Source organism: Nyctereutes procyonoides, unplaced genomic scaffold (assembly GCF_905146905.1).
Source record: "Nyctereutes procyonoides isolate TBG_1078 unplaced genomic scaffold, NYPRO_anot_genome, whole genome shotgun sequence".
NCBI classification, from domain to species: domain Eukaryota; kingdom Metazoa; phylum Chordata; class Mammalia; order Carnivora; family Canidae; genus Nyctereutes; species Nyctereutes procyonoides.
In genome coordinates, this window is record NW_026575142.1 from 32323115 (window position 1) to 32349365 (window position 26251).

Genomic DNA, 26251 nt, shown 5'->3' on the forward strand with positions numbered 1-26251 from the left:
CCAAAATGATCTTGCTGAATGTAGGGCTGGGGAGAGGTACATAGTCGAATATAAGGTATGTACCACCTTGTAGATACAATAAATATAGATGACCTCAAAACATAGATGGTAAAATGTAGTAAAATAATAGAAAGTGTTTACTTTTACTATGCATTATTTTTATTTTAAGGGAAATTTATTTAACTAAGTTTATATAAATTAATTCTTAATAACAGTTCTATTTAACAAGCAGTGTACAGAATTCCTGAAAATTTAGCAATGTTTCCTCATGAGCTTGTATGAACAAGCACAGTGTGAAATCCTGAAATACATTTCAATTTATTTGTCCATTGGACTGTTGATGGATTTTTGGGTTGTTACCAGTTTTTGGCTATTGTAAATAAAGCTACATGATAGTTGGTCTATAGGTCATTTGGTGGGTGTATTTGCATTTCAGTTGGCTCTGTACTCTGGAATGGGATTTCTGGGTCTTTGATTTTACATTTTTTTAATAGCTGTACGTTTTCTTTGATTGGAGTATAGTTGACACATGTTACATGTTTTTCAGGTGTACAATAGTGATTAGACAATTCTGTACATTGTGCTATGCTCATCACAAGTGTAGCTACCACCTCTATACATTTAAACAGCTTTATATAGAGTGCCAAAGTGTTTTCAAAAATAGCTGTGTCAGTTTACATATCTGCCAGCAGTAAGTTGTTCTACATCTTTTTAAAAAATATTTTTATTTAAATTCAATTTAGTTAATTTAGAGTGTATTATTAGTTTCAGGGGTAAAATTTAGTGATTCATCAGTTGCATATAATAGCCAGTGCTCATCATGTCACATGCCCTCCTTAATGCCCATCACCCAGTTACCCCATCCCCCCATGCACCTCTCTTACAGCAACTCTCAGTTTGTTTCCTATGATGAAGAGTCTCTTATGGTTTGTCTCCATCTCTGTTTTCCTCTTATTTTATTTTTCCTTCCTTTCCCTATGTTCATCTGTTTTGTCTCTTAAATTCCACATATGAGTAAAATCATATGGTATTTGTCTTTCTCTGATTTACTTGTTTCACTTAGGGTAATACCCTCTAGTTCTATCCATGTCCTTGCAAATGGCCAGATTTCATTCTTTTTTGATGGCTGAGTAATAATTGTGTATATATACCACAGCTTCTTTATCCATTCATCAGTCGATGAATGGAGGGGAGGTGACACTCTGAGTGTGTGTGGCACTGATTGAGTGCATGTGGAATGGCAGTGGTGATAGAGGAGACTTAAGAGGTTTTCACAGAAAAACCTGACAGTGGAATCAGACTTCACATAGGATCCTGATGGGTTACTCTAGGTTCGCATCCTATGTACCTGGTGGCACAACCATTGCTCTTGGAAGCTCTCTTGCCCTTTGTCTTTTGTCACCACTGTCTTTCCATTGTTCCCAAATATTCTTCTGGCTTCACTATTTCTCAAGTGTCATAAAAGAAACTGGTACTGGAAGATTTCTCAATGATAGTGTGTATTCCACCCTACCTTGTGTATGTTCTGTGAAAGCTTTTATTTAGGTGCTGCATTCCTTTTCACTTGGACAACATCTGATTATCTTTAAGATGAGCGAATATTGCTTGAGGGGGGTCCAGTTTCGTTGTTTGGCTAGTCTTCTGTTGACGTAAAAAAGTGTTCTTAATCCACTTCTGCTACTATTTCTAAGTTTTATCCCTTCAGAAGATAACAGTTCTCTCATATTCTGGATAATTTTATGATTAAATTTAATTCATTGCCCTCAGAGCCTAATGTCTAGGTTGTAACCTTTATATTTCAGATGAGTTTAATAGAACCTCTGTTTAAATGTATTAAACATTTAGTTGCTGCTAAATGCTAAATATATTTTGTCCTTAGGCTGAATATACCTGAGTATATTTGCTTTCCATTATTGATTTTATGGGCTTATACAATTCACCTATTTAGGATTAATGACACGAAAATGTAACCATCTTAGTATTCATCACCTAAATAATTTACTCTTTCCCTGGGTCCCAGAACATTTATTTAGGGTTGGTATCTCTTATTCACAGAAGCTAAAGTAAGCTCTGACTTCTTTGCTATCACTGCTTGCCCTGTTTTTACTTTCATGACTTTGGCCCAATATCCTGAAATATCAGCAAAATGTGATATCATGCATCCCTTCCTCGTTGTTCAGTAATTTCAATGACATAATGTGAGTATGACTTTGTGGAAAAAAGTATTTTGACTTAATTATACTCTTTTCTTTCATAGCAATTCCCAAAAGACACAATAAATGAAGAAGTGATAGAATTTTTGAATCCATACTTTGAAATGACAGACTACAACATTGAAACGGCTAAACGTGTATGTGGGAACGTAGCTGGTCTTTGCTCCTGGACCAAAGCCATGGCTGCCTTCTTTTCTATAAACAGAGAAGTGTTGCCTCTGAAGGTGAGTCTCCTAGGTAGAACTGTGCAATACATGCCTATAAAGCCCCTTAGGTCAATTTGTTTTGCCTTTTCATATAGCATAGGAGCCTTTAGCCTCTGGTGGTGTATTCAAGTCCATGGGAGAGCAAGTGACAGAAAGGCTGAGCACAGGATGTTTCTCTTCTCTGTAATACCTCTCTAATCAGAGTTGTATGAACCTTTAAGCATGGACTCTTTACAAGGATGCCAAGTCCATTGTGGGATCCTGGATATTTTTCTTCCACAGTGTCAACTTGGAAAAAAGAAACACAGAAAACTATAGCATAGAATCTCCTGGCAATGTCCAAGATCTCCTGCCAGGGAATCTTATGTCTGCACACAATTGGTGGCTAGTCTGGGTTATAAGTTATGACATGGTATTCTTACTCTTTTCCTTTGTTTCTCAGGAAAGAAACTGAATGTCATCTGTTCTTCAATGTGATTTGATAATATGCCTGTTTCCCTTTGAGTAATTGCATTTCTAAGCTTCATAGGCACATACTCCTCCACCATCAGAGACAGTCTGCAGCAGATGGAGAGGCAAATACATGTTTTAGAAATGGCATACCAATGTCTCAAAAATCACACATGTGTGGCCTGGTTGATTATTTTGCTCTTGTATGAGTCTAATCTTTCTCAACCATCAACTGAAACCCACTTATGCTTGTAAGCGTCCAAGGAGTTTAATAATCATGATAAAAATAATCGGAAGTGGAAAGAAGATATGGATAGGGTTGCAAATCCCATTTTATTTTCTAACTGTTACCATACCCGGGTCATTTATTCAGTGGCTGAAGCCCCTTGGGGTCCTAAGGCAACTTAAAGGAACAATGACTCATTTAGTTTAGAGAATTTGAGAGCAAATAATTGATGTCATGCTGTCGATATGATGAATTCTGGGACCATTGAAGACTCCAGCATAGCTCAAAATGGGCATTCTGATATTGCCTGAATTATAACCACCCTATCAAATGAAAAATACAGGACATCTTTTGCAAATGTTTCTAGTGAGTAAGCGTATACTGTTTTTAAGGGAATTACTGTTGAATTTATGATGGGTAGCTTTTATTTTGTTGTAATTATTTTAAATAAAACGATCTGAAATCAGTACCAAATAATGGCCATTCTGATCAAGGTTTACATAAGAACAAGAAAATCCCTTCCTCTGGGATTTTCCAGGACATTTTAGCCCCGCCACGGTCATACGACAACATGATCCTGCAGTTGGAAGTGAAGAGAACACTGTCAGAAGGGGGAACCTTTTACTTACTCCTAGAACCTCTACCTTTCTTTCTGAGAAGTCGGTCCTGGAAGTGACCAGGACCCAGCCTCTCAGCTCCCAGCCTCTGGGAGCCTAGAATGTGTCAGGTCTCTCTGAATGTTCAGGCATGAAAATGAGTGCAATTGGAGAGAGTCTGCATACTCCCTGCTTAAGGAGAAGGTGAAATAGAGAGAGTGCAGATTATCACTGGGCACCACTGCATACATTAGTATGAAGCATCACTGACCAAGGCCCCTCATTTCATATATTCCTGGAGGGACTTCTCTGGCCAGCTCCTGCTTCTGAATGAGGACAGCTTAAGGACACTTCTTACTCTCCAGGTGGAACCTCCTCAACACTAAGCAGTGATGGGGACACCAAGGAGCTGTGCTTCTTCCGGCAATCCCGGTCAATGGACCCAGTGACATCTAGTAGTGAATAAACTTAAATATCGGCTAATAACAATTCAGACTCCATTCAAGTTAATGATAATGATATTTCTCCTTGAAAACTCTGAAAACCAGTAAATATCAGTCCCTATAAACAGAACATTCATAACAGTAGAAACTTAAATATTATACTCGGACAACAACAGCTATTATTTATTGAATTCTTGTTGTAGGCCAGGCACCAGCTGTGGGTGTTTACATGTTATCTTATTTAATCCTCTCACACACACACTGTAGGAGGTAGATTTTCAATATCTTCATGGATAAACGGAAGCTCACAGAGTGTAAGTGATCTGCATGGAGCTGCAGACTGGAAGGGATTCTTTACTTTTTGGTTAGCAACTTTTGAGAGCTTCATTAAATTTTTTTTAATTTATTTTTTCTGAGTAAAATTCTAGAAAATATTCAAAATCTCTGGGGCTGTGATCATTTGACATTAGTTTACTGCTTCAGTGAGTTGTTTGGCATCATTACTTTGCTTTTCTTTTATGTTTAAGCCATGGCAACAGGTGCAGTATAGAGCAGACCTGACAAGAAAATGTCCCAAGAGTTAGATCTTTTTTAAACTGTAGTTTTGCCTATCATGGTTCTAGTAAGTTATGGAACTTTGACTTTCCTTTAAAGGATTATTCTGCCCAAATTTGGGAGCCTGAGGTTTTCAGATGGGAAAATAATTTATTTCAAAAATTTTTTTCAAGATAATCTTTTCTTCTGAAACACTCCAGAAAGAATGTGGCCCTAATAGTGGATTATCCCCATTAAAACAATTTTAACAATTTAGAGATTTAAAAAGGAAAATTTTGACTCCAAAAAATTGTTTAAAGCATCTAAATTCCTTTTTTTTTTAATTTTTTATTTATTTATGATAGTCACACACACACAGAGAGAGAGAGAGAGAGAGAGAGAGAGAGAGAGAGAGAGGCAGAGACACAGGCAGAGGGAGAAGCAGGCTCCATGCACCTGGAGCCTGACGTGGGATTCGATCCCGGGTCTCCAGGATCGTAATCTGGGCCAAAGGCAGGCACCGTACCACTGCGCCACCCAGGGATCCCCTTAAAGCATCTAAATTCTTATAAGCATGGACTGTTTTCTACATCTTGTCTTTTGCTAATACTGCTTTTGAATACATCTCTTGAGTCAAATGTAGTAACTTCCTGAAAACAAATATTTTTAATTAATCACAGTTCAAGGGCAGCCCGGGTGGCTCAGCAGTTTAGCTCCTGCCTTCAGCCCAGAGCATGATCCTGGAGACCTGGGATTGAGTCCCACATCAGGCTCCCTGCATGCTGTTTCTCCCTCTGCCTGTGTCTCTGCCTCTCTTTCTCTCTGTGTCTCTTATGAATAAATAAATAAAATATTTTTTTTAAAAAAATCACAGTTCAAGGCATCAGTTCGTTTATGGAAGGCAAACAATATATGAAGACTACAAGAACAACATCAAGATCACCACAACTCACAAAATCTACATTTTACATGCAGTGTATACTATTTCTATTCTTTATCTTGTTTTAATATCCTCATCAATAGTGATGAGTTTTACTAGGCAGAGAGTTCTCAATATTCAGTTTTTCTTTTTCTACAATAATATTACAGTGTTCCATAATTTACCCATGAGCATTTAATACTGCAGTGCTCTGATCTAAGGACCAGCAAACTCTGGCCCACAGGCCAAATCTAGCTCACAACCTCTATGTGTATGTTTTGTAAAATAAGAGTTTTTTCATTTATTTTAAATGGTTTTTAGATAAGTACCTGAACAAAATAGCCTTGATTTTGCCCCTTGACTCAAAATGTCTAAAATATTTACTATCTGGTGCTTTTTGGAAAAAATGTGCTGACTTTGAATGTATTATAATTTTCTGCTTATAAACATTTATATCAAGTCCACATTAATATTTGATCTTGACTTAATGCAACTTGAAGAGACTCTAGAGGTAGAACAGAAAACAGGTATAAATATTGCTGAGGTCTCAGACTCTGAAATGCTGGCTGTTTGGTTTGCACACATGCATTATTCACCTTGCGTATGTCCTGTGCAGGCCAACTTGGTGGTACAGGAGAATCGCTACATCTTGGCCATGCAGGATCTGCAGAAGGCCCAGGCTGAGCTGGATGACAAGCAAGCAGAGCTTGATGTGGTGCAGGCTGAATATGAACAGGCCATGACCGAAAAGCAGGTAACTGTTCTCTGGCATAGAAAGGACTATCATACACCAACATAACTATAGTAGACCCTTCCTTCCTTTGCTGCTTTCTTTTTCCAAGAGGTTGGTTCTCAGCAGGGATTGATTTAATGTATACATAGTACATAAACAGCACATAATCCTTCACTAAACCCTAGAGTTTGTTTCTAACACACACTAAGGACCTTGGTGAGAGGTCGGGATGGTCAGCTAAGGTAGGAGGCATTCTGGAACATATCTGAGTCCCCTTATTGATGGTGGCAAAAACAGCCTGCCATGTAGCACATTTTGTTACGTTTTTCAAATCATGTCTCCTACTTTATCTTATTTAATCTTTGAAATAATCTTGCAATGTAAGCAAGGTGAATATTTTTATATATAAAAATATACTATATTTTATATATTTTATAGTCCTTTTGGAGAAAGAAGAAACTTATATATTTTATAGTCCTTTTGGAGAAAGAAGAAGTCCAAAGGGTGGCTCCTCGTCATAAGGCTGAACAGTCTGAACTAGACCTTGGCCTTCTGGTGTTCACTTCAGGCCTCTCTGCTGGACTAATGTGACTGGCCACATGGTTGCATCTGATGACAATAACCATCTACAGTCTTCTCATCTTAGTCTACAAAATAGCAGCTGTAGAATCTTTCAGAATCTGGGTTCATACATTTCTGATCTACTGGGCTATAGGTTATTTATCTTATTTATACCAATTACTCCAGCTCCACTGGGGCTTCTTTCCTTTTGGATATCCAGGAAGCTTTAAAACAGGCCAGTGTAGCTTAGGCTTCAGAGCTCCTCATGTGCACAGTCTCCTAGGTGCTAGGGTTCCTGGGACTTGTAGGGTGTTTTAGGGGAAGGGAAACCAGGTTATGATTGGCATGCATTTGTGTATAAGCATTCAGATAAAATACCTAGAAATTTCAGAGGAAAGGTACCTGAGTTTTTAAGTCACCAGGACTTTGTCATGATTTTTTCCCTTTCGATCTATATACTCATTTACTTGGGGGTTTTGTATTTGTAAATCTCTAATGATTTTCTTGAAGTGGATGGACCCCACACATTATATAAGCTTCTGGTGCCACAAAATCTGTATTTGCCTCTGCTAAATCCTGTGTTTGGTAAATAAGAGATAGATTCACTCTGTTCTTTCCTTGATTTTGTGGACTTTCCTCCTGCCCATTTTGTCTTCATTGGTCATGATTGAGATTCCTGCTGTGATAGCCCAGTTTCTTATGGGAGTCCCAACAAGAGAACTTAGATGAACACTTCAGTTTTACTCTGTGCAAAATGTGTGATACTTCAGCTCCTGAAAGCAAAATAAGAGCCTTTTAGAAAGAGGCTCCTTCCACAGTTTGGCTATTGTGGACATTGCTGCTAGAAACATCAGGGTGCAGGTGTCCCGGCATTTATTTCCCTTTATCTTCATGGTCTTTTAATTGTTTGTCTCCTTTTTCCTTAGTTTCCCTCTTTGCCATCAACTTGTCTTCTATGTCACTCACTGGTTCTTCCACCTCGTTAACCCTCGTCGTCAGGACTTCTAGTTTGGATTGCATCTCATTCAATTGATTTTTAATTTCTGCCTGATTAGATCAAAATTCTGCAGTCATGAAGTCTCTTGAGTCCTTTATGCTTTTTTCTAGAGCCACCAGTAGCTGTATAATAGTGCTTCTGAATTGGCTTTCTGACATTGAATTGTAATCCAGATTTTGTAACTCTGTGGGAGAGAGGGCTGTTTCTGTTTCTTTCTTTTGAGGTGAGGTTTTCCTTCTGGTCATGTTGCTCAGTGCAGAGTGGCCAAAAACAAGTTGTACTGGGAAAAGGAGAAAAAGAGAGGAGAGAAAGAAGGAAAGAAAAGAGAAAAGGAAAAGAGAAAAAAGGAAGAAAAAAAAAAAAAAAGAAAGAAAGGGAAAAAAAGGTGGGGAAAGCAAACAGAAATAAAAAAAAAAAAACCAAAAACATAAACAACAACAACAACAAAAACAACCAAAAAAACAACACTGGGGGGGGGGTATCTTCTGATTCTGTAGACTTTAAGTCCCTTGACTTAAAGTCAAGGTATTGTGTTATAATTACAAAAGCAGTTCGTGTTCCTTAGGGAATCCTGGAAATGAACACTAAATGAACACTAAAATATTTGCTCTTTATCATTTCCTATCTGAACATTTTCCTTGATTTATGTATATTTGAAAATATGTGTAAAGTATAACATTTGAATATATAATATAATTTAATACATACTGTTTTAAATTGAATTTTCAACTTATATTATGAATATCTTTCTTGGTTATAAAAATTTTTACAAGACAATTTTTAATGGCTTCAGAGTATTCTTATTCACTTGTATGCCATAATTTATTTAAATATTCCTCTAGTATTAGACATTTAGCAGATATAACATAATTATGCATTATGTGTATCATATACATATGTTATAAATGAACCTACTGTGACTGGTCCTGTAGCTAAATCTTTATCTGTCCCCACTATTATTTCATACATATAAGTTTCTACAAGTAGCATTGGCAGTTGTCTTAAAGAGAAAGAAGATTATTAGTTTTTAAAAATGGAACATTGAGTGGTAACAGTGTCTGGAAGCCTGGTTCAAGGTCTTTTACTGACACACAGAGCACTAGAGAGGGACCAGCTGAGTCAGGTGTCACTGGGATTTGTGAGAAAGCCTCAGAACAGAACAAACTGAAGATAATCTAAAGCTTCACCTAAAGTAAAAGGAGATGTGGACTTAGATAAAGCATTAATGATGCTAGAACTTTAACATGAGAGAGAATCCTGATTTTCTTTTTTTAATATAATAAATTTATTTTTTATTGATGTTCAATTTGCCAACATACAGAATAACACCCAGTGCTCATCCCGTCAAGTGCCCCCCTCAGTGCCCATCACCCCCACCCCCCGCCCTCCTACCCTTCCACCACCCCTAGTTCGTTTCCCAGAGTTAGGAGTCTTTATGTTCTGTCTCCCTTTCTGATAATCCCCACACATTTCTTCTCCCTTCCCTTATATTCCTTTTCACTATTATTCATATTCCCCAAATGAATGAGACCATATAATGTTTGTCCTTCTCCAATTGACTTACTTCACTCAGCATAATACCCTCCAGTTCCATCCACGTTGAAGCACATGGTGGGTATTTGTCATTTCTAATGGCTGAGTAATATTCCATTGTATACATAAACCACATCTTTTTTATCCATTCATCTTTTTTTTTATTTTAATAAATTAATTTTTATTGGTGTTCAATTTACCAACATACAGAATAACACCCAGTGCTCATCCCGTCAAGTGTCCCCCTCCGTGCCCGTCACCCATTCACCCCCACCCCCCGCCCTCCTCCCCTTCCACCACCCCTAGTTCATTTCCCAGAGTTAGAAGTCTTTATGTTCTGTGTCCCTTTCTGATATCTCCCACACATTTCTTCTCCCTTCCCTTATATTCCCCTTCACTATTATTCATATTCCCCAAATGAGTGAGAACATACACTGTTTGTCCTTCTCCGATTGACTTACTTCACTCAGCATAATACCCTCCAGTTCCATCCACGTTGAAGCAAATGGTGGGTATTTGTTGTTTCTAATGGCTGAGTAATATTCCATTGTATACATAAACCACATCTTCTTTATCCATTCATCTTTCGATGGGCACCGAGGCTCCTTCCACAGTTTGGCTATTGTGGACATGGCTGCTAGAAACATCGGGGTGCAGGTGCCCCGGCGTTTCATTGCATCTGAATCTTCGGGGTAAATCCCTAACAGTGCAATTGCTGGGTCGTAGGGCAGGTCTATTTTTAATTCTTTGAGGAACCTCCACACAGTTTTGCAGAGTGGCTGCACCAGTTCACATTCCCACCAACAGTGTAAGAGTGTTCCCTTTTCTCCGCATCCTCTCCAACATTTGTTGTTTCCTGCCTTATTAATTTTCCCCATTCTCACTGGTGTGAGGTGGTATCTCATTGTGGTTTTGATTTGTATTTCCCTGACGGCAAGTGATGCAGAGCATTTTCTCATGTGCATGTTGGCCATGTCTATGTCTTCCTCTGTGAGATTTCTCTTCATGTCTTTTGCCCATTTCATGATTGGATTGTTTGTTTCTTTGCTGTTGAGTTTAAGAAGTTCTTTATAGATTTTGGAAACTAGCCCTTTATCTGATATGTTATTTGCAAATATCTTCTCCCATTCTGTAGGTTGTCTTTGAGTTTTGTTGACTGTATCCTTTGCTGTGCAAAAGCTTCTTATCTTGATGAAGTCCCAATAGTTCATTTTTGCTTTTGTTTCTTTTGTTTTCGTGGATGTATCTTGCAAGAAGTTACTGTGGCCAAGTTCAAAAAGGGTGTTGCCTGTGTTCTCCTCTAGGATTTTGATGGAGTCTTGTCTCACATTTAAATCTTTCATCCATTTTGAGTTTATCTTTGTGTATGGTGCAAGAGAGTGGTCTAGTTTCATTCTTCTGCATGTGGATGACCAATTTTCCCAGCACCATTTATTGAAGAGACTGTCTTTCTTCCAGTGGATCGTCTTTCCTCCTTTGTCGAATATTAGTTGACCATAAAGTTCAGGGTCCATTTCTGGGTTCTCTATTCTGTTCCATTGGTCTATGTGTCTGTTTTTGTGCCAGTACCACACTGTATCCATTCATCTTTTGATGGACACCGGGGCTCTCTGTCCGCAGGGCCTGGAGGCTCCGGGGGGTGGGGGGGCGCTGATCTGCTCAGCTCGGGGCAGGAGCGTCCTCGCTGTCCTGGGCCCTCCCGGCCTCTGCCTGTCCCGGGGGAGGCCGGATCCTGGGCTGTGTCCCGGCGCCCTGTGCTCCGGGGCCTGCGCTGTGGGATTCGCGCTCCCGCCCCGCAGCCCCCTCCGCGGAGCCGCCGCCCGAGCCCCTCGGAGCTGCTCCGGTCCCCGCCGTGCGCGCTGCAGCCCTTAGGGAGCTCGGCGCACTCTCCTGGGCTCGCAGGTGTCTGTTAGTGTCCCCGGGAGCCCGAGGGCATCCCCGCCCTCCTGGGTCCTGCTCTAACTCCCTGCGGGCCCCTTTCCGCCCGGGAAGGTTGGTGCAGCTCCTGCTTCTCTGGGACGGGGCTCTCCTGTCCTGGGGACACTCGCCCCGGCCTCAGCCCGGCTCCTCGCGGGGCCCCTCCCCCCTGGAGGCCTTTTGTTTCTTTATTTCTTTTTCCCCGTCTTCCCACCTTGATTGAAGCGCGAACTCTTCTCACTGTAGCATTCCAGCTGGTCTCTCTTTACATCTCAGGCCGAATTCGTAGATTTTCAGGATGATTTGAAGGTTATCTAGGTAATTTGGTGGGGACAGGTGACTTGGGGACCCTACTCTTCCGCCATCTTGCCCCTCCTGAATCCTGATTTTCAAGTAAGGTTATGTATTGTATTACTTTTTGTGTGTATATTAGTAATATGTTTGTATTTTATTTCTATTTTTCCTTATAGGAAAGTCATAAATGCAGGTTTCAATTATCTCTTAATTATTAACACCTGGGGAGAGTGTGACCTGTTGGCTCAGGACCCCACATGAAGGTTTAAAGATGGGCTTTGACACAGGCACACAGAAATTAAATCTTAGGTTTCCTGTGAGATAAATGGCTCCTAGGTCTCAGAAGGGCAGATAATATATAATGGTTTAAAATTATATTCTTCAGCTGGAGGCTGTATTTTTCTGAACAGAAGTTTTCTTTTGATTCTGGCCCTTTTTTAGACCTTGCTTGAAGATGCGGAGCGGTGCAGACGGAAGATGCAGACTGCCTCCACACTGATTGGTGGCTTGGCAGGAGAGAAAGAAAGATGGACAGAACAAAGTAAAGAGTTTGCCACACAAACAAAAAGACTTGTAGGTGTGTAGGTGCCTTTATTAGTCAGATTGTGTGTTGACAATGTTAGGGAATTTAGCAAACTGAAACTTTTATTAGAATACAAACCAACTCTCTAGTCCTTCAAATTCCTTTGTGTGTGTGTGTGTGTGTGAAGATATTTCAGAAGGATAAATATTGGTCTGGCATCTATGTAGCCCTTATTAGATATATTAATGACCTATCAGGTCACTTTTGAATTCTCCTATTAGAGAATGGTTATGATAATCAACATCACTGGAAATGGAAGCTCTGTCTTCTTAGGTTTTGTATCTCTTAAGTTCAAAGTTATACTCTCACATCCAACCAGAGTCAGAATAACCTAGTGGTTGACTACTAGCAGGTATTACTTGGTGGACCATTTGGACCCTATTTAACAATGGACTATTATTTCACCAATGCTATTTTTTCACCAATGCTATTTTTTCACCAAGACACAGCAACATGTAGTTGCAGTTTGGTTTTTGGAAATTAGTTTAAAAGAGTGGTTGCCTTTAAAAAATGCTTAATATTCTGCACAATTACAAGGCTGATTATAAAGTATTTCAGTGGTGTTTGTTTTCTGTTTTAGGGGATGTATTGTTGGCTACAGCTTTTCTATCTTATTCTGGTCCATTTAACCAAGAGTTTCGCAACCTCATGCTATATGACTGGCAGAAGGAAATGAAAGTCAGGGAAATCCCATTTGGAAACAATCTAAATCTCAATGAGATGTTGATTGATGCTCCCACTATTAGTGAATGGAACCTCCAAGGTCTGCCAAATGATGACCTATCCATTCAGAATGGAATTATTGTTACAAAGGCATCTCGCTATCCTTTGTTAATTGATCCACAGACTCAAGGGAAGATCTGGATTAAAAATAAAGAAAGCCAGAATGAACTGCAGGTAATTTGTGTTTGAATATATTTATGCTACTGGTCAAGTTTTATTGCCCCAGATGAACAAGAGTCCAAGAATAAAGAAATATTTGAAAATTATAGAGATTGTAATCTTAGAGCAGTAATAGATGAAATCCTAAATTCTAATATTAAAATCTTTTCTAAAAATTGCATTTACGTTCGTATGGATCTCTACTAATGCTGTCTTTTGAAGGTTTCAGATTTTCCTCTGTTAGAGCCTAAATCCCTTCTTGATGAACAGAGCAGGGTCAAGTTGTATGACAGTAAGTGTATAGCCCTTTACAAGGACACTTCATGGTTTTTCTATTATTATTTATCGCAAAAGTGGTGGCGATGAGAAGATAAGTTGCACTGGGGAATAATAGTCAGCTAAGGAAAAGGATGGAAACAGCTTAAGCTTTCTGCACAATCTCACCAAGTATGGGTTTTAAATAAAGATCTCTAAAGATCTCTGTATTTGTGTCCTGTGACAGAATGCTCAGGCACCATTTAATGTTGTTATCTCTGTGCATTGCATCATGATATTGTCAACAGCAACCTTTGGATCTTGTTTCTAGATCACATCTCTAAATCACAAGTACTTCAGAAACCACCTGGAGGACAGTCTTTCTCTTGGAAGGCCCTTACTTATTGAAGATGTTGGGGAGGAACTAGATCCAGCACTGGATAATGTTTTGGAGAGGAACTTCATTAAGACTGGGTCTACCTTTAAGGTAGGTTAAACCTATTGATAATAATGTGCAGAACCACCAGGCCAGATAAATGTCACATAGATGAAATTTTCTCACTAGGCAGCAACTGAAATTCAAGTCAGTGGCAAGAGGCATTTGTTTTTCTCTTCTCTACTTCCTGAGTTGGGATTAAAGTTTTCAAGAGCAGTCCTTTTAGATATATCTACTTCTCTTGTGTGATGGAGTCTGACTCCATTTTGATGATTTACTGTGGACATCTTTCAAAACCCATCATGATCCTCCCCTCTTCTGTCCCAAATCTGGGCAAGCTGATAAGAAAACCTGGGTCTCTCTCTTTTGGCATTGGTGGGATATTCAAACCACACAATCCTCTGTTCATGCCCTGTGTGGAAATCTTTATCTTAGCCCTCATCACTATAAAACCCTAAAATAGCTGCTTTTCCCTATTGTCTCAATCAATTTTTGGTACATGGTCAGGGGCCTACTTTAATCTCACAAGAAATCTCATTATGTGAATAATAAACCTTTTCATACCCTTTTGGTGCATGTGTGATGCCATCAGTCTTGACCTCTGCACCAAATTTTGGTTGGGTAATCCATCTCACTTCTGTGGTATGATTGTACCAATTTTGGTGCTAAATTCTACATTTGTGGTATATAGTGGCATACATTGAACTTCCTCCCTCTCTTCCTTCCTACCCATCTCCCTTCCTTTCATCCTAGTGGTTTTGAAGCTATTTGAACACCTGATGACCACTTCTTTTTCAGTATACAAAGATCTCCAGTTATATAATTACTTAAAGCAATGCTTGATCCTGTGCAAAGGACACAGTAGGGTGTATGTTGTTTTATTACTTTTATTTTTTTTTATTACTTTTAACATTATTTTCATAATAAAGGTGAAAGTCGGTGATAAGGAAGTAGATGTGATGGATGGCTTCAGACTCTACATCACCACGAAGCTGCCCAATCCAGTTTACACGCCTGAAATAAGTGCTCGGACCTCTATCATTGACTTCACTGTCACCATGAAAGGTCTGGAAGATCAGTTACTGGGGAGAGTCATCCTCACAGAGAAACATGTAAGTGAAGTGGGACTACCTCCTTTTCTGCATTGTGTTGCAATTCTTTCATTGATGAAAATAATATGATAAAAGTAGTAATAGAATTGAAGTCCCTCTTTAAACAGAAGTGTAAGATGAAGTGAGGAGCACTTTAAGCCCCTTTGAAAAGACTGAACAGCCTTGAAAAGCCAATATGGATCCCAGGTAGGGCTTCTTCTTACTCTGTGGAAAAGTACCTTGTGTGTCTTGAGAAAATTATTCCTTAATTGTTGCCTCATGATCAGAATCCATTCCAGGCTCATGGTAGATAATTCTTAGAAAAAGTATGGCCATAGGAACATGACCCTCACACTCTTATGATATTAGAGGGTCCTCTTACCCTGAACCACATTATTATACAACATGTAATCTGTATTTTCTTTCCTCTATGCAAGGTCTCGTGCAAGAAATGAGCTGTTGGCTTTAATTTTGATGGATTTTCATTGTATATTTCCTGTTAGCAGCCTTTTCTCTTGTAGTATCTCATCTTTTTTTTTTTTTTTTTTTTTTTTTTTAGTATCTCATCTTTCTACCATACTCCTGACTTTACTCACGTTGCTGAATCATCTTAGCCTGGGTGTGACAAGTGGGTCTAAGTTAATCTCTGATACTTTCTGGAAGTTAAGTAACCCATTTGAAAAGAGCCTACAGATTGAAAAAAAAAAAGTGTTCCTTTGACTTCTGGGATAGTATAGTCTTTCTGACTCTGATCTATTCTTAGGTGATTATTATATAGACTACATCAATATAAAATGTTATTGAACCAAGGGTGGGTATTGGAAGCAGGAAAGACCCCAACAGTAAGAAGTTAGTATTGGAAAACATCTAATTCCCTTACACATGGAGCTGAAACAAAGGGTGAGCCTCTACAGTCAGGATGAATTAAATCTTGACTGGGCTGTCAATTCTCCTTGAGAGATGTGGCTCGAAATAGTAACTTATGATGCCAGGGAAAGGCCATTCTTCTTTGAATCCATAAATTCACCAGCTGTCCCGTGTCTTGGAGATACGGGCAGTGAGGAGCCTTGTTAACACATGGGGTCTGGTCTCACGAGTGCCTGGCTGTACAGCCTGCTGGACTCTCAGGTTTCTTTGCTTTCAAAAATGAATAGAAACCTCAGAGCATAAGATTGCAGGGAAGGCAGATTTCTAATGGACTTTATACTTTTCTGTGTGCTCCAAAGCAGTCATTTTATTTATTTATTTATTTGTTTATTTATTTATTTATTTATTTACTTATTTATGTTTAAATTTCTTTTTATTGGAGTTCAGTTTGCCAACATATAGCATATCACCCCGTGCTCATCCCGTCAAGTGCCCCCCTGAGTGCCCGTCACCCAGTCACCCCATCCCCCCACCCACCTCCTGCTAACCCTTGTTCGTTTCCCAGAGTTAGGAGTCTTTCATGTTCTGTCTCCCTTTCTGTTATTTCCCACTCATTTTCTCTCCTTTCCCCTTTATTCCCTTTCACTATTTTTTATATTCCCCAAATGCATGAGACCATATATGTTTGTCCTTCTCTGATTGACTTATTTCACTCAGCATAATACCCTCCAGTTCCATCCACGTCGAAGCAAATGGTGGGTATTTGTCATTTCTAATGGCTGAATAATATTCCATTGTATACATATACCACATCTTCTTTATCCATTCATCTTTCGATGGACACCGAAGCTCCTTCCACAGTTTGGCTATTGTGGACATTGCTGCTAAAACATTGGGGTGCAGGTGTCCCAGCGTTTCATTGCATCTGTATCTTTGGGATAAATCCCCAGCGGTGCAATTGCTGGGTCGTAGGGCAGATCTGTTTTTAACTCTTTGAGGAACCTCCACACAGTTTTCCAGAGTGGCTGCACCAGTTCACATTCCCACCAACAGTGCAAGAGGGTTTCTCTTTCTCCATATCCTTTCCAACATTTGTTGTTTCCTGTCTTGTTAATTTTCATCATTCTCACTGGTGTGAGGTGGTATCTCATTGTGGTTTGGATTTGTATTTCCCTGATGGCCAAAGATGCATAGCATTTTCTCATGTGCTTGTTGGCCATGTCTATGTCTTCCTCTGTGAGATTTCTGTTCATGTCTTTTGCCCATTTCATTATTGGATTGGTTGTGTCTTTGCTGTTGAGTTTAATAAGTTCTTTATTGATCTTGGATACTAGCCCTTTATCTGATAGGTCATTTGCAAATATCTTCTCCTGTTCTGTAGGTTGTCTTTTAGTTTTGTTAACTGTTTCTTTTGCTGTGCAGAAGCTTCTTATCTTGATGAAGTCCCAATAGTTCATTTTTGCTTTTGTTTCTCTTGCCTTCATTGATGTATCTTGCAAGAAGTTGCTGTGGCCAAGTCCAAGATTGCTAGAACTCATACAGCAATTTGGTAGCGTGGCAGGATACAAAATCAATGCCCAGAAGCCAGCGGCATTTCTATACACTAATAATGAGACCGAAGAAAGAGAAATTAAGGAGTCAATCCCATTTACAATTGCACCCAAAAGCATAAGATACCTAGGAATAAAACTAACCAAAGAGGTAAAGGATCTATACCCTAAAAACTACGGGATCTATACCCTAAAAACTACAGAACACTTCTGAAAGAAATTGAGGAAGACGCAAAGAGATGGAAAAATATTCCACGCTCATGGATTGGAAGAATTAATGTTGTGAAAATGTCAATGTTACCCAGGGCAGTTTACACATTTAATGCAATCCCTATCAAAATACCTGGACTTTCTGCAGAGAGGTGGAGCAAATCATCTTAAGATTTGTGTGGAATCAGAAAAGACCCCGAATAGCCAGGGGAATATTAAAAAAGAAAACCATATCTGGGGGCATCACAATGCCAGATTTCAGGTTGTACTACAAAGCTGTGGTCATCAAGACAGTGTGGTACTGGCACAAAAACAGACACATAGATCAATGGAACAGAATAGAGAATCCAGAAGTGGACCCTCAACTTTAGCCAACTAATATTCTTCAAAGCAGGAAAGACTATCCACTGGAAGAAAGACAGTCTCTTCAATAAATGGTCCTGGGAAAATTGGACATCTGCATGCAGAAGAATGAAACTAGACCATTCTCTTACACCATACACAAAGATAAACTCAAAATGGATGAAAGATCTAAATGTGAGACAAGATTCCATCAAAGCCGTCATTTTAAATGTGTGAGCTGTTCAAGGTGATATGAATTGTTAACCTGAATTGAATGATATTCAATTGTTAACCTGATGTTCCTGTGAGTAGCTGTAGGCAGCCTGCTGTTGTCACAGAAGTTGAGGTATCAAGACTATCTTGACAGCTAACCAGTAGATCTGTAACTATCCTTTAAAAAAAAAAATCCTTAGGTTCACTCTTACCTTGATCCCAGAGAACAAGACAGAAACTCAAGTGAGTTATATACTATTAGGAAAAAAATACTAATAGAGGTTAGCAGATTCTACTGGCCACACAATACAAGGCCTTAGGGGTCACCTTGTTCAAAATCCCAGACGAGGGCGCCACCTGGGTGGCTCAGTGCTTGAGCATCTGCCTTTGGCTCAGGTAGTGATCCTAGGATCCTGGGATAGAGTCCCGCATCAGGCTCCCTGCAGGGGGCCTGCTTCTCTCTCTGTCTGTGTCTCTGCCTCTCTCTGTGTGTCTTTCATGAATAAATAAATAAATAAATAAATAAATAAATAAAATCTTGAAAAAAACAAAAAACAAAATCCCAGATGAGCCAACAGGTATGTGATTTCCTTTGGAATTGGAAGCACCCAAACTCAGTGGAACTGACAGGAGAAATAGTTTAATGAAGACCCTTAAATAGATGTCATTGTCACCAGCTCACTAGTACAGAGAAACAATAAATCTGAATTCTCTTGTTTAATCTTTCTATTTTAATTACCAATGTAAGGTACAGAAGAGAAGGAACATTTGGGAAGGAAAGCCTGGGTGATCCTTTAGAAATGAGAACTCTGAAAGGCTGTCTGTCATCTGTTCCCTCTTACTGATTTCAAAACCATGGTTACAGATGCAGTTTAGGTACACAGATAATTTTACTTGTCTTTTGCGTCTTTGTGGAATCACTTAATTTTTGATCATTTAATTAATAAATACTATGTTCCCTGAAATTGTCCTGAATCACTGTTGTACTTTCTTACTCACTTTGGTGATACTCTTCATATTATTGCTGTTCATGTAAAACATTTACATGGCAGCCTTAGTAAACTGAGTACATGGGACAAATGTTTACCTGTGTGTGTGTGGTGTATGTGTGTTGAGTTAATCCCTTTGATGGGAAAAATGCTTATAGACAAAATAATTTTGATTAATTTTGCTCCTTATTATTTCAAAAGGTACTATCTTCTTATATATTGGGGGACCTAAAGCCATAGTTCAACAGAACCACATTTAAATCAGCCATACAAATGAACATACACCTAAAATTATTCCAAAATATGTTTTCCATTTAAAAATCCTGAATGAAAAGCAAGTAGCGGGGGTACTTGAGTGGCTTAGTTGGTTAAGTGTCTGCCTTTGGCTCAGGTAATGGTACTGGGGTCTTGGGATCGAGCCCCATGTCGGGCTCCCTGCTCAGCGGGGAGTCTGCTTCTCCCTCTCCCTCTGCCACTCCCCCTCCTCATGTCCTCTCTCTCAAGTAAATAAATAAATTCTTTAAAAAAGGATAAAAAAAAAGAAAAGCAAATGATAGTTGTTCTATTTTCCTTCAGGAATAACTTTTTTCCATAATTTTTTCCATAATTCTTATCCCATTGTAGTGTTTGGTCATTTACCTACTATTTAGTATGCAGATTGCTTTCATAATTTCAAATTACTCTGAATTGTACTGTTTATTTTAGGGGATATTATTTTATCAACCTCGAACTTTGGGGAAAATGTGCTTCGTAGCCTCATTTTAATCCTTTAGGAATATAGGCAGTTACTTTAATTGACAAATGTGTTAGTGTTAACAATGTTATTAAATTGACCAAAACTATCTCAGTGATGTTCAAGCATTTTTTTTTTTTGATGTTCAGGCTTTTACTTGACATTTTAAAAATCAGGAATTGGTTAATTTGCCCCTTTGTATACATTGTGTTAACTGTTTATTTTGTGAATAACGGTTTTCATAAGCACCATGGGGGCATGATTTTAGTACTGATTCTATAGTTCTCAAGTGGAGATGGGGTTGGAAATGTAGGTTGTAATAAGTCTTGCAAACTATGTTGAGAATTTCAGACCTTTCAAAACAACTGAGAGATCCCTGAATGCCTAAGAGCAGGAAAGGGGGTGATGGCAGCGGGGAGACCACTTATGGTTAGAATAGTCCATGAAGAATAACTAAAGCCTAAATCAGGACAGTAGCTATAGGTTTGGGAGATATGGATGGAGGAAAAACTTTTGTGCTGGAAGAATTCATAAGACTGGGCGCAGTTTTTGGATTTGACGGTCACAGGATCGTCCCCTCAGGCATGAAAGCATGTATCCTTAGCCTAAGTGCAAGATTAGAAAGTTCTCCTCTTTTATCCCTTTGCAGCCACTTTATTACACTTTTGTAATGATATGTGAAATTCTAAAGTATGATTTATTTTCTGCCAACCTATAATTTTATTTTTCAAACTGCTTATTTTCCAAATAAGCAATGTAGTGCTTCTGAAAAAATCCATGCTTGGAATGAATCAAGGGAGGGGACAAGAGGGGACAGGCATGTTTTGAACAGCTATCATGATTCACTTACTGTTGTAGCTGCTTTACTAGTTATGTCCTGAAAATCACTCTCCAAGCTGTTTTTATATCCACCTCACAGGTAAGGAAACTGAGGCTCATAGAATCATATATAACATATTCCTGTGGTTTTGTGCTCAAGTCAGCTGCATTTAACCCTAGTTTCCCCATATTGTGTTTATACCAAAGTGTGTATCATTCATTAATGCAGCTATGCATAGGTACCTTGTCAGTGGACACTAGATTTAAAAAGCGTTTCAAGCAAACTCATGAATGCATATCTTTCTTTCCAAATATTTAAATATTGTCTAACTCACTATCCTTTCCAGTTTTGATTCTTTTGCTAGCTTCAAAATTAGAGCTGCTCATGAAATGATTTGACTTTCACATAACAGTTTGAGTTGGAGCCAGAAGCATTGCCTCTGTGGTCTTAGCCTCTGGGTTTCGGGCTGGCTGCCTTTGGCTTGTTCTGGGTCATGGCCATTCTTCCTTCCCCACCCTCACCAATCCCATCTTTTTTTCCTTCTGTACCATGGACTCTCCCTCTCCAAACTACTATGAGGAAGAAGTAGCCAGTAAGGATAATAATCTTCCAAAACCATTCTTTCCCCAGCTATCTATAAAGATCCTTCAGGAAAGACCTAGAACTTCACTTCTCATGGAGAGAACAGCACCTTTCAGGCCAAGAAGAGTTTCTAATTTAAATGTACCTGCCACAGCTGTGCAGGCTGTTTGCCTAACTTTTTGAACACTTGCTTTTCAGAGAATTGGATACTATTTCAACTAGCAATTTGAAAATAATCACATTCAAACAAGAACAGAGGTCTTATAAACAAGAAACTAAACAAAAATGTATTTAATCTGAAAGATCTATATGTATCTTCAAATGTATTTTACTATCCTTTCAAATATATCTCTCCTTCAAAACAAGCTTAAATATATCACAAAAGTCACCTAAAATGATTTAACTTTAAGAAAGAAATAGATGCTGGAGGGGATATTGGTAGGATTTTTAGCAAAATTCATGTTCTTCTTCCATCCATTAATTCTCCTCTTCTTATTTTGATGTATTTCCTGCCACCAAGTATGATAACTATAATGCAGGAGCTTGAGAGCAGCCCTATAGGTTAACTTTTTAAGGAATGGCCAAACAATAGTTGTTAATTAAGGAAGAAAATATATTTATGCAAATTAACAGGAATTGGAGAAAGAGAGAACTCATCTCATGGAAGATGTAACTGCAAACAAAAGAAGGATGAAAGAGCTGGAAGATAATTTGCTGTACAGGCTGACGAGTACCCAGGGGTCCCTGGTGGAAGATGAGAGTCTCATTGTTGTGCTGAGTAACACAAAAAAGACCGCAGAAGAGGTGACACAGAAGCTGGAAATTTCAGCTGAGACAGAAATTCAAATTAACTCAGCCCGGGAGGAATACAGACCTGGTGAGTTTGGTAATGAAAGATAAATGTCACAGGAAAATGAAGTGAGAAAAAACCCCTGAAAATCAGAGAAATTGAAAGAAGGAAGGATGTTAATGCAAATGGCTGTACAAAGTGGGATGGCCATTCACATTTTGTGGCATTGCTTTGAGATGAGGAAATTTTATAAGGGTGTAAATGTCCTGGGTGCTTATAATTCATGTGAGTTGTAATTTCTTTAATGTTCCTGTGAACTTATTTTTAAATTAGAAAGCAGGGAGAATTTTTAAAGAACTTCTGAATGCCACTTTGAAATCTGAGGAATTAGCTGTGTTTGTGGGCTGTTCACTAGTTCTTTATCATTTGGTAACAGTAAGCCAGTTGTCCATTGGCAATCTGTATTAGGAAGGTAGTTCTTTGGTCTCATGGGAGTCCTTTAGTCATACTCACCAATTTGCAAATCAGTGTTGTTCATTGGTTACAAGAGGGACCTGCTGAAAGAATTCAGTTTCCTTTAGAAATGTATCATTCTTTCTGGAAAAATAATCAAAATAGTATGGTTTGCTGGTAGAGAGTCAGGAACATCATCTTTGCCATGCCTTATTTTGCCAACCTGAGGCCGAGCTTAGTTGAAGCTTCTTCATGGAGCTTAAGAATGAGACCCATAGGGACATCTGGGTGGCTCAATCAGTTAAGCATCTGCCTTTGGCTCAGGTCATGATTCCAGGGTCCTGGGATTGAGCCCGACATGCAGCTCCCTGCTTGGTGGGGAGCCTGCTTCTCCCTTTGCTTCCCCCCTCTGCTCTTGCTCTTTCTCTCTCTCTCAAGTAAATAAATAAAATCTTTAAAAAAGAGGAGAATGAGGTCCTTAAAATGCCTACACAATTTGCTAGGTGTAGCTTCTGCTATCCCATTAATTGCCTTTTCTATCTATGAAAAAATATAGTAAAAAAGTATTTATAAGGATACTGGAAGTTCTCAAATGGAGAATACCACGTGATAAACACAAATAGCAGACTGCTTGTACAAAGCTTATAAATAAGAATTAAGTATATATAATGAGCCTTGTTCTAGACTCCCGGGGCTGGTAGATGGTTATTGGTAAATCAAAAATAAAACTTGTTTTCATTTAGAGTATAGGCAGATCTGTGCATGGGTCATTTATTTTCCACCGTCGTGCATTCAGCCTTGCTCTTCCTCTTTCAGTGGCAACACGGGGCAGCATACTCTACTTCCTCATCACCGAGATGCGCTTGGTTAACGAAATGTATCAGACTTCGCTCCGCCAGTTTCTTGGCTTGTTTGACCTTTCCTTAGCCAGGTATGTCTGTGCTCAGGAAGCCAAGTTGAATTTTATATATGTGGGCTAGAATAATGACATTATATTTATAACTTCTTTTTTCTACTGGGTCTTTTTTTTTAAAATCTAAGTTTAGTGTAATTACCAGTGTGTTAACAAATCATTCTGATTTGTCATTTTATGCTCAGAAACAGCTCTACCAACTATTCATCCATTGATTGATTCCTTTGGTTTCATGTATTTCTGTTAAACAAGAAAATTCCCAAGACATTGTTGTGAGTGATAATACCCTGCGGGTAAAATTGATTTAGACAACATTGAGGATTTTGTTATGTTATTTTATGTTGAGATGATGCTTGTTATTTTAGATTTAGGATGCTTATTCTTATGTGTAAGAAAGAACTGACCCTCCAAAGTTACCTGTTCTGCTTTAAAGACAATTTTTATGGACAACGGAAAAAGGTAGTGAGATAAGCCTAATTTAAATGTTCTCTCCTCCAGATCTGTCAAGAGCCCAATTACAAGCAAGAGGATTGCTAATATCATTGAGCATATGACTTATGAGGTTTATAAGTACACAGCCCGAGGGTTGTATGAGGAGCACAAATTCCTGTTCACCTTGCTACTTACCCTGAAGATCGACATCCAGAGGAACCAAGTCAAGCATGAAGAGTTTCTCACTCTCATTAAAGGTCAATATAACAATGGAAAGTGTGGTACACAGATCCAGCTGTAGGAATTACTTGAAGGTCCTAGGCAGTATTTTTTCTCTGGCTGTAACAGTTTCCTTGCATTTCATTGAAGATTGCAGACATGTGAAATATTTTATTTGTTCATTTATTGCATGAATATTTATTGAGAGCATACTGTGTGCTGAGGCACAGAGCAGGCACTTGTGGCATATAATAAAACAATAAATAAATTACTTAGTACTTGAGAAGCTAGTGGGTACCCTGGAAAAACAGAGTGGGATAAGGCGGATGGGGAGTTACAGGATGTGCAGAGTCAGTAGGAGCAGTTAAAACTTTAAAGGGATATCTAATGGGATATCTAATGAAGGGGGCCTCCCAGAGAGTTGGACAGGTGAGCAAAGGCTTGGAGGGGCTGGGACACTGGCCCTGGGCACACATGGGCAGAGGGGGGCTGTCAAAGGAAGAGGAGATGGTATCTAGTAGGATGCAGGCTGGAGCCATGGGCAGGTGATTGTGCAGCTCAGCTCAGCCTGTGGATATTTATTCTGTATCTATTGAAGCATTGCTCATGGGCAGGGCCCTTGTACCACTGCACAGTACAGCCCAGAGAAGGCTAGGAAACAATTTTGCTGTCACATTCTTGAATGTCTGGACAAAAAAATATTTAAAGTAATTGTGGAAATGATGCTGAGGTCTAAATGGCTTTATCTACCATACGTTTCTTTTCTTTTTTTTTTTTTTAAGATTTTATTTATTTATTCATGAGAGACACATACAGAGAGAGGCAGAGACACAGGCAGAGGGAGAAGTAGGCTCCATGCAGGAAGCCCGATATGGGACTTGATCCCGGGACCCCAGGATCACGACCTGGGCTGAAGACTGACGCTCAACCGCTAAGCCACCCAGGGATTCCCTGGACTGGTTTTTGTGGGCTTTTGGCATTCAACAGTTTTATAATGCTGCTTTATGAAACACAGTGTCAGAGGAAGCTTTGCAAGGCAGTTATGTTGTAAGATTGCTCATTGCTGGTGATGTTGCTGAGAGCTACCCAGTGGGTGAGCTCCTTCTGCAAGGACTTTAAAATCACTTGTTAAAAAAAAAAAAAAAAAAATCACTTGTTATTTTGTGTTTGGATACCAGCCTTTTAATTTGCTCATCGTTAATATGGAATGGGATGAGCCCAGATGACTTTCTAAATCTGCTTAAGCTATACCAGTTTAAAATTGTGTTATCACTTGTATAGATTTTTCATTGTAAAAGCATATCATTTTTACAAGGTATTACGGTAAAAATTCAAACTTACTTTTTCCCAAAGTAAGGCTTTAGAGAATGAAGGGAATAACATAACTCTCAATCACCTCAAGAATTTATTTTGAATTTACCTATTCCAACTGTTCATTCATCAGAAGTACATTTAATCTGGTGCCATACTACCCAAGAATATGTCTGCCCCCAGCCCATTACAATCATTCTCTGTGGGTACAGGCAAGATATTCATAACACATTTACCCTCTACTAAATGATAAATAATGCTTTGGTTGTAAGGAACACCCTTTCCTTCCCATAAATCGCTTCTCCCTAACTCTCTGGTGATTATCTTATTCTTTTGAGTTTGTTGGAAAATGGACAGGTTCCATGGAAATTGGTCTGACATTTTTCAACACAATACCATTGTCCTTAGGTCTTTAGCTTTTCCCTGCCATTAAAGCAATCTGTTTTGATTTGGGGAGTTAATAATCTTGTTGAGATTGCTTCAAGGCCATACTTGCCTCGTTGGAAATATACTAAGATGGATTTGGCAAAAGAGTAATTTAGTGAGGTCCATGGTGCCTAGTTAAAGTAGGGATTGGTTCAATAATTATCTTGAGTATTATTATTTGTTCATGACCTGCTCTGTTCAAAAAAGGATTTTAAAGGTAGCCAAATGAATTGGTTACATCCTTTTAAGAATTATGCTTAGAGCATATTTTCCCTGAAACATTTTAATAGATGGTATTTATTAAACAGTATATTTCATCCTATAAAGACTTTCTAACTCTTTTTTTTGACTTAAATTATGATTGTTTACACATTTAGTTTTTCAGAGGTGGGCAACAATAACATGTTAAGGTGTCATTTATTTTATGATGCCTTGAGAGTTATGTGAGTTATACAAGCTTGAGGTAAATCAGCACCAGCAAGGTAAGAGTCATGACCCAATGGAAATGTTTGCTGTGGTTAGATTGACAAAA

General features: G+C 38.8%; 1 protein-coding gene across 1 annotated transcript in view; it reads left to right on the plus strand.

Moving 5' to 3' along the window:
- DNAH5 (dynein axonemal heavy chain 5) overlaps positions 1-26251 on the plus strand; it is a 297281-nt gene that overhangs the window by 240846 nt on the left and 30184 nt on the right. The window contains exons 60-68 of the mRNA XM_055308486.1: positions 2258-2437; positions 6204-6341; positions 12064-12199; positions 12786-13102; positions 13674-13829; positions 14708-14890; positions 21809-22052; positions 23235-23349; positions 23830-24020. Coding sequence (XP_055164461.1) covers positions 2258-2437; positions 6204-6341; positions 12064-12199; positions 12786-13102; positions 13674-13829; positions 14708-14890; positions 21809-22052; positions 23235-23349; positions 23830-24020 — 1660 coding nt within the window. The remainder of the gene's footprint in view (positions 1-2257; positions 2438-6203; positions 6342-12063; positions 12200-12785; positions 13103-13673; positions 13830-14707; positions 14891-21808; positions 22053-23234; positions 23350-23829; positions 24021-26251) is intronic.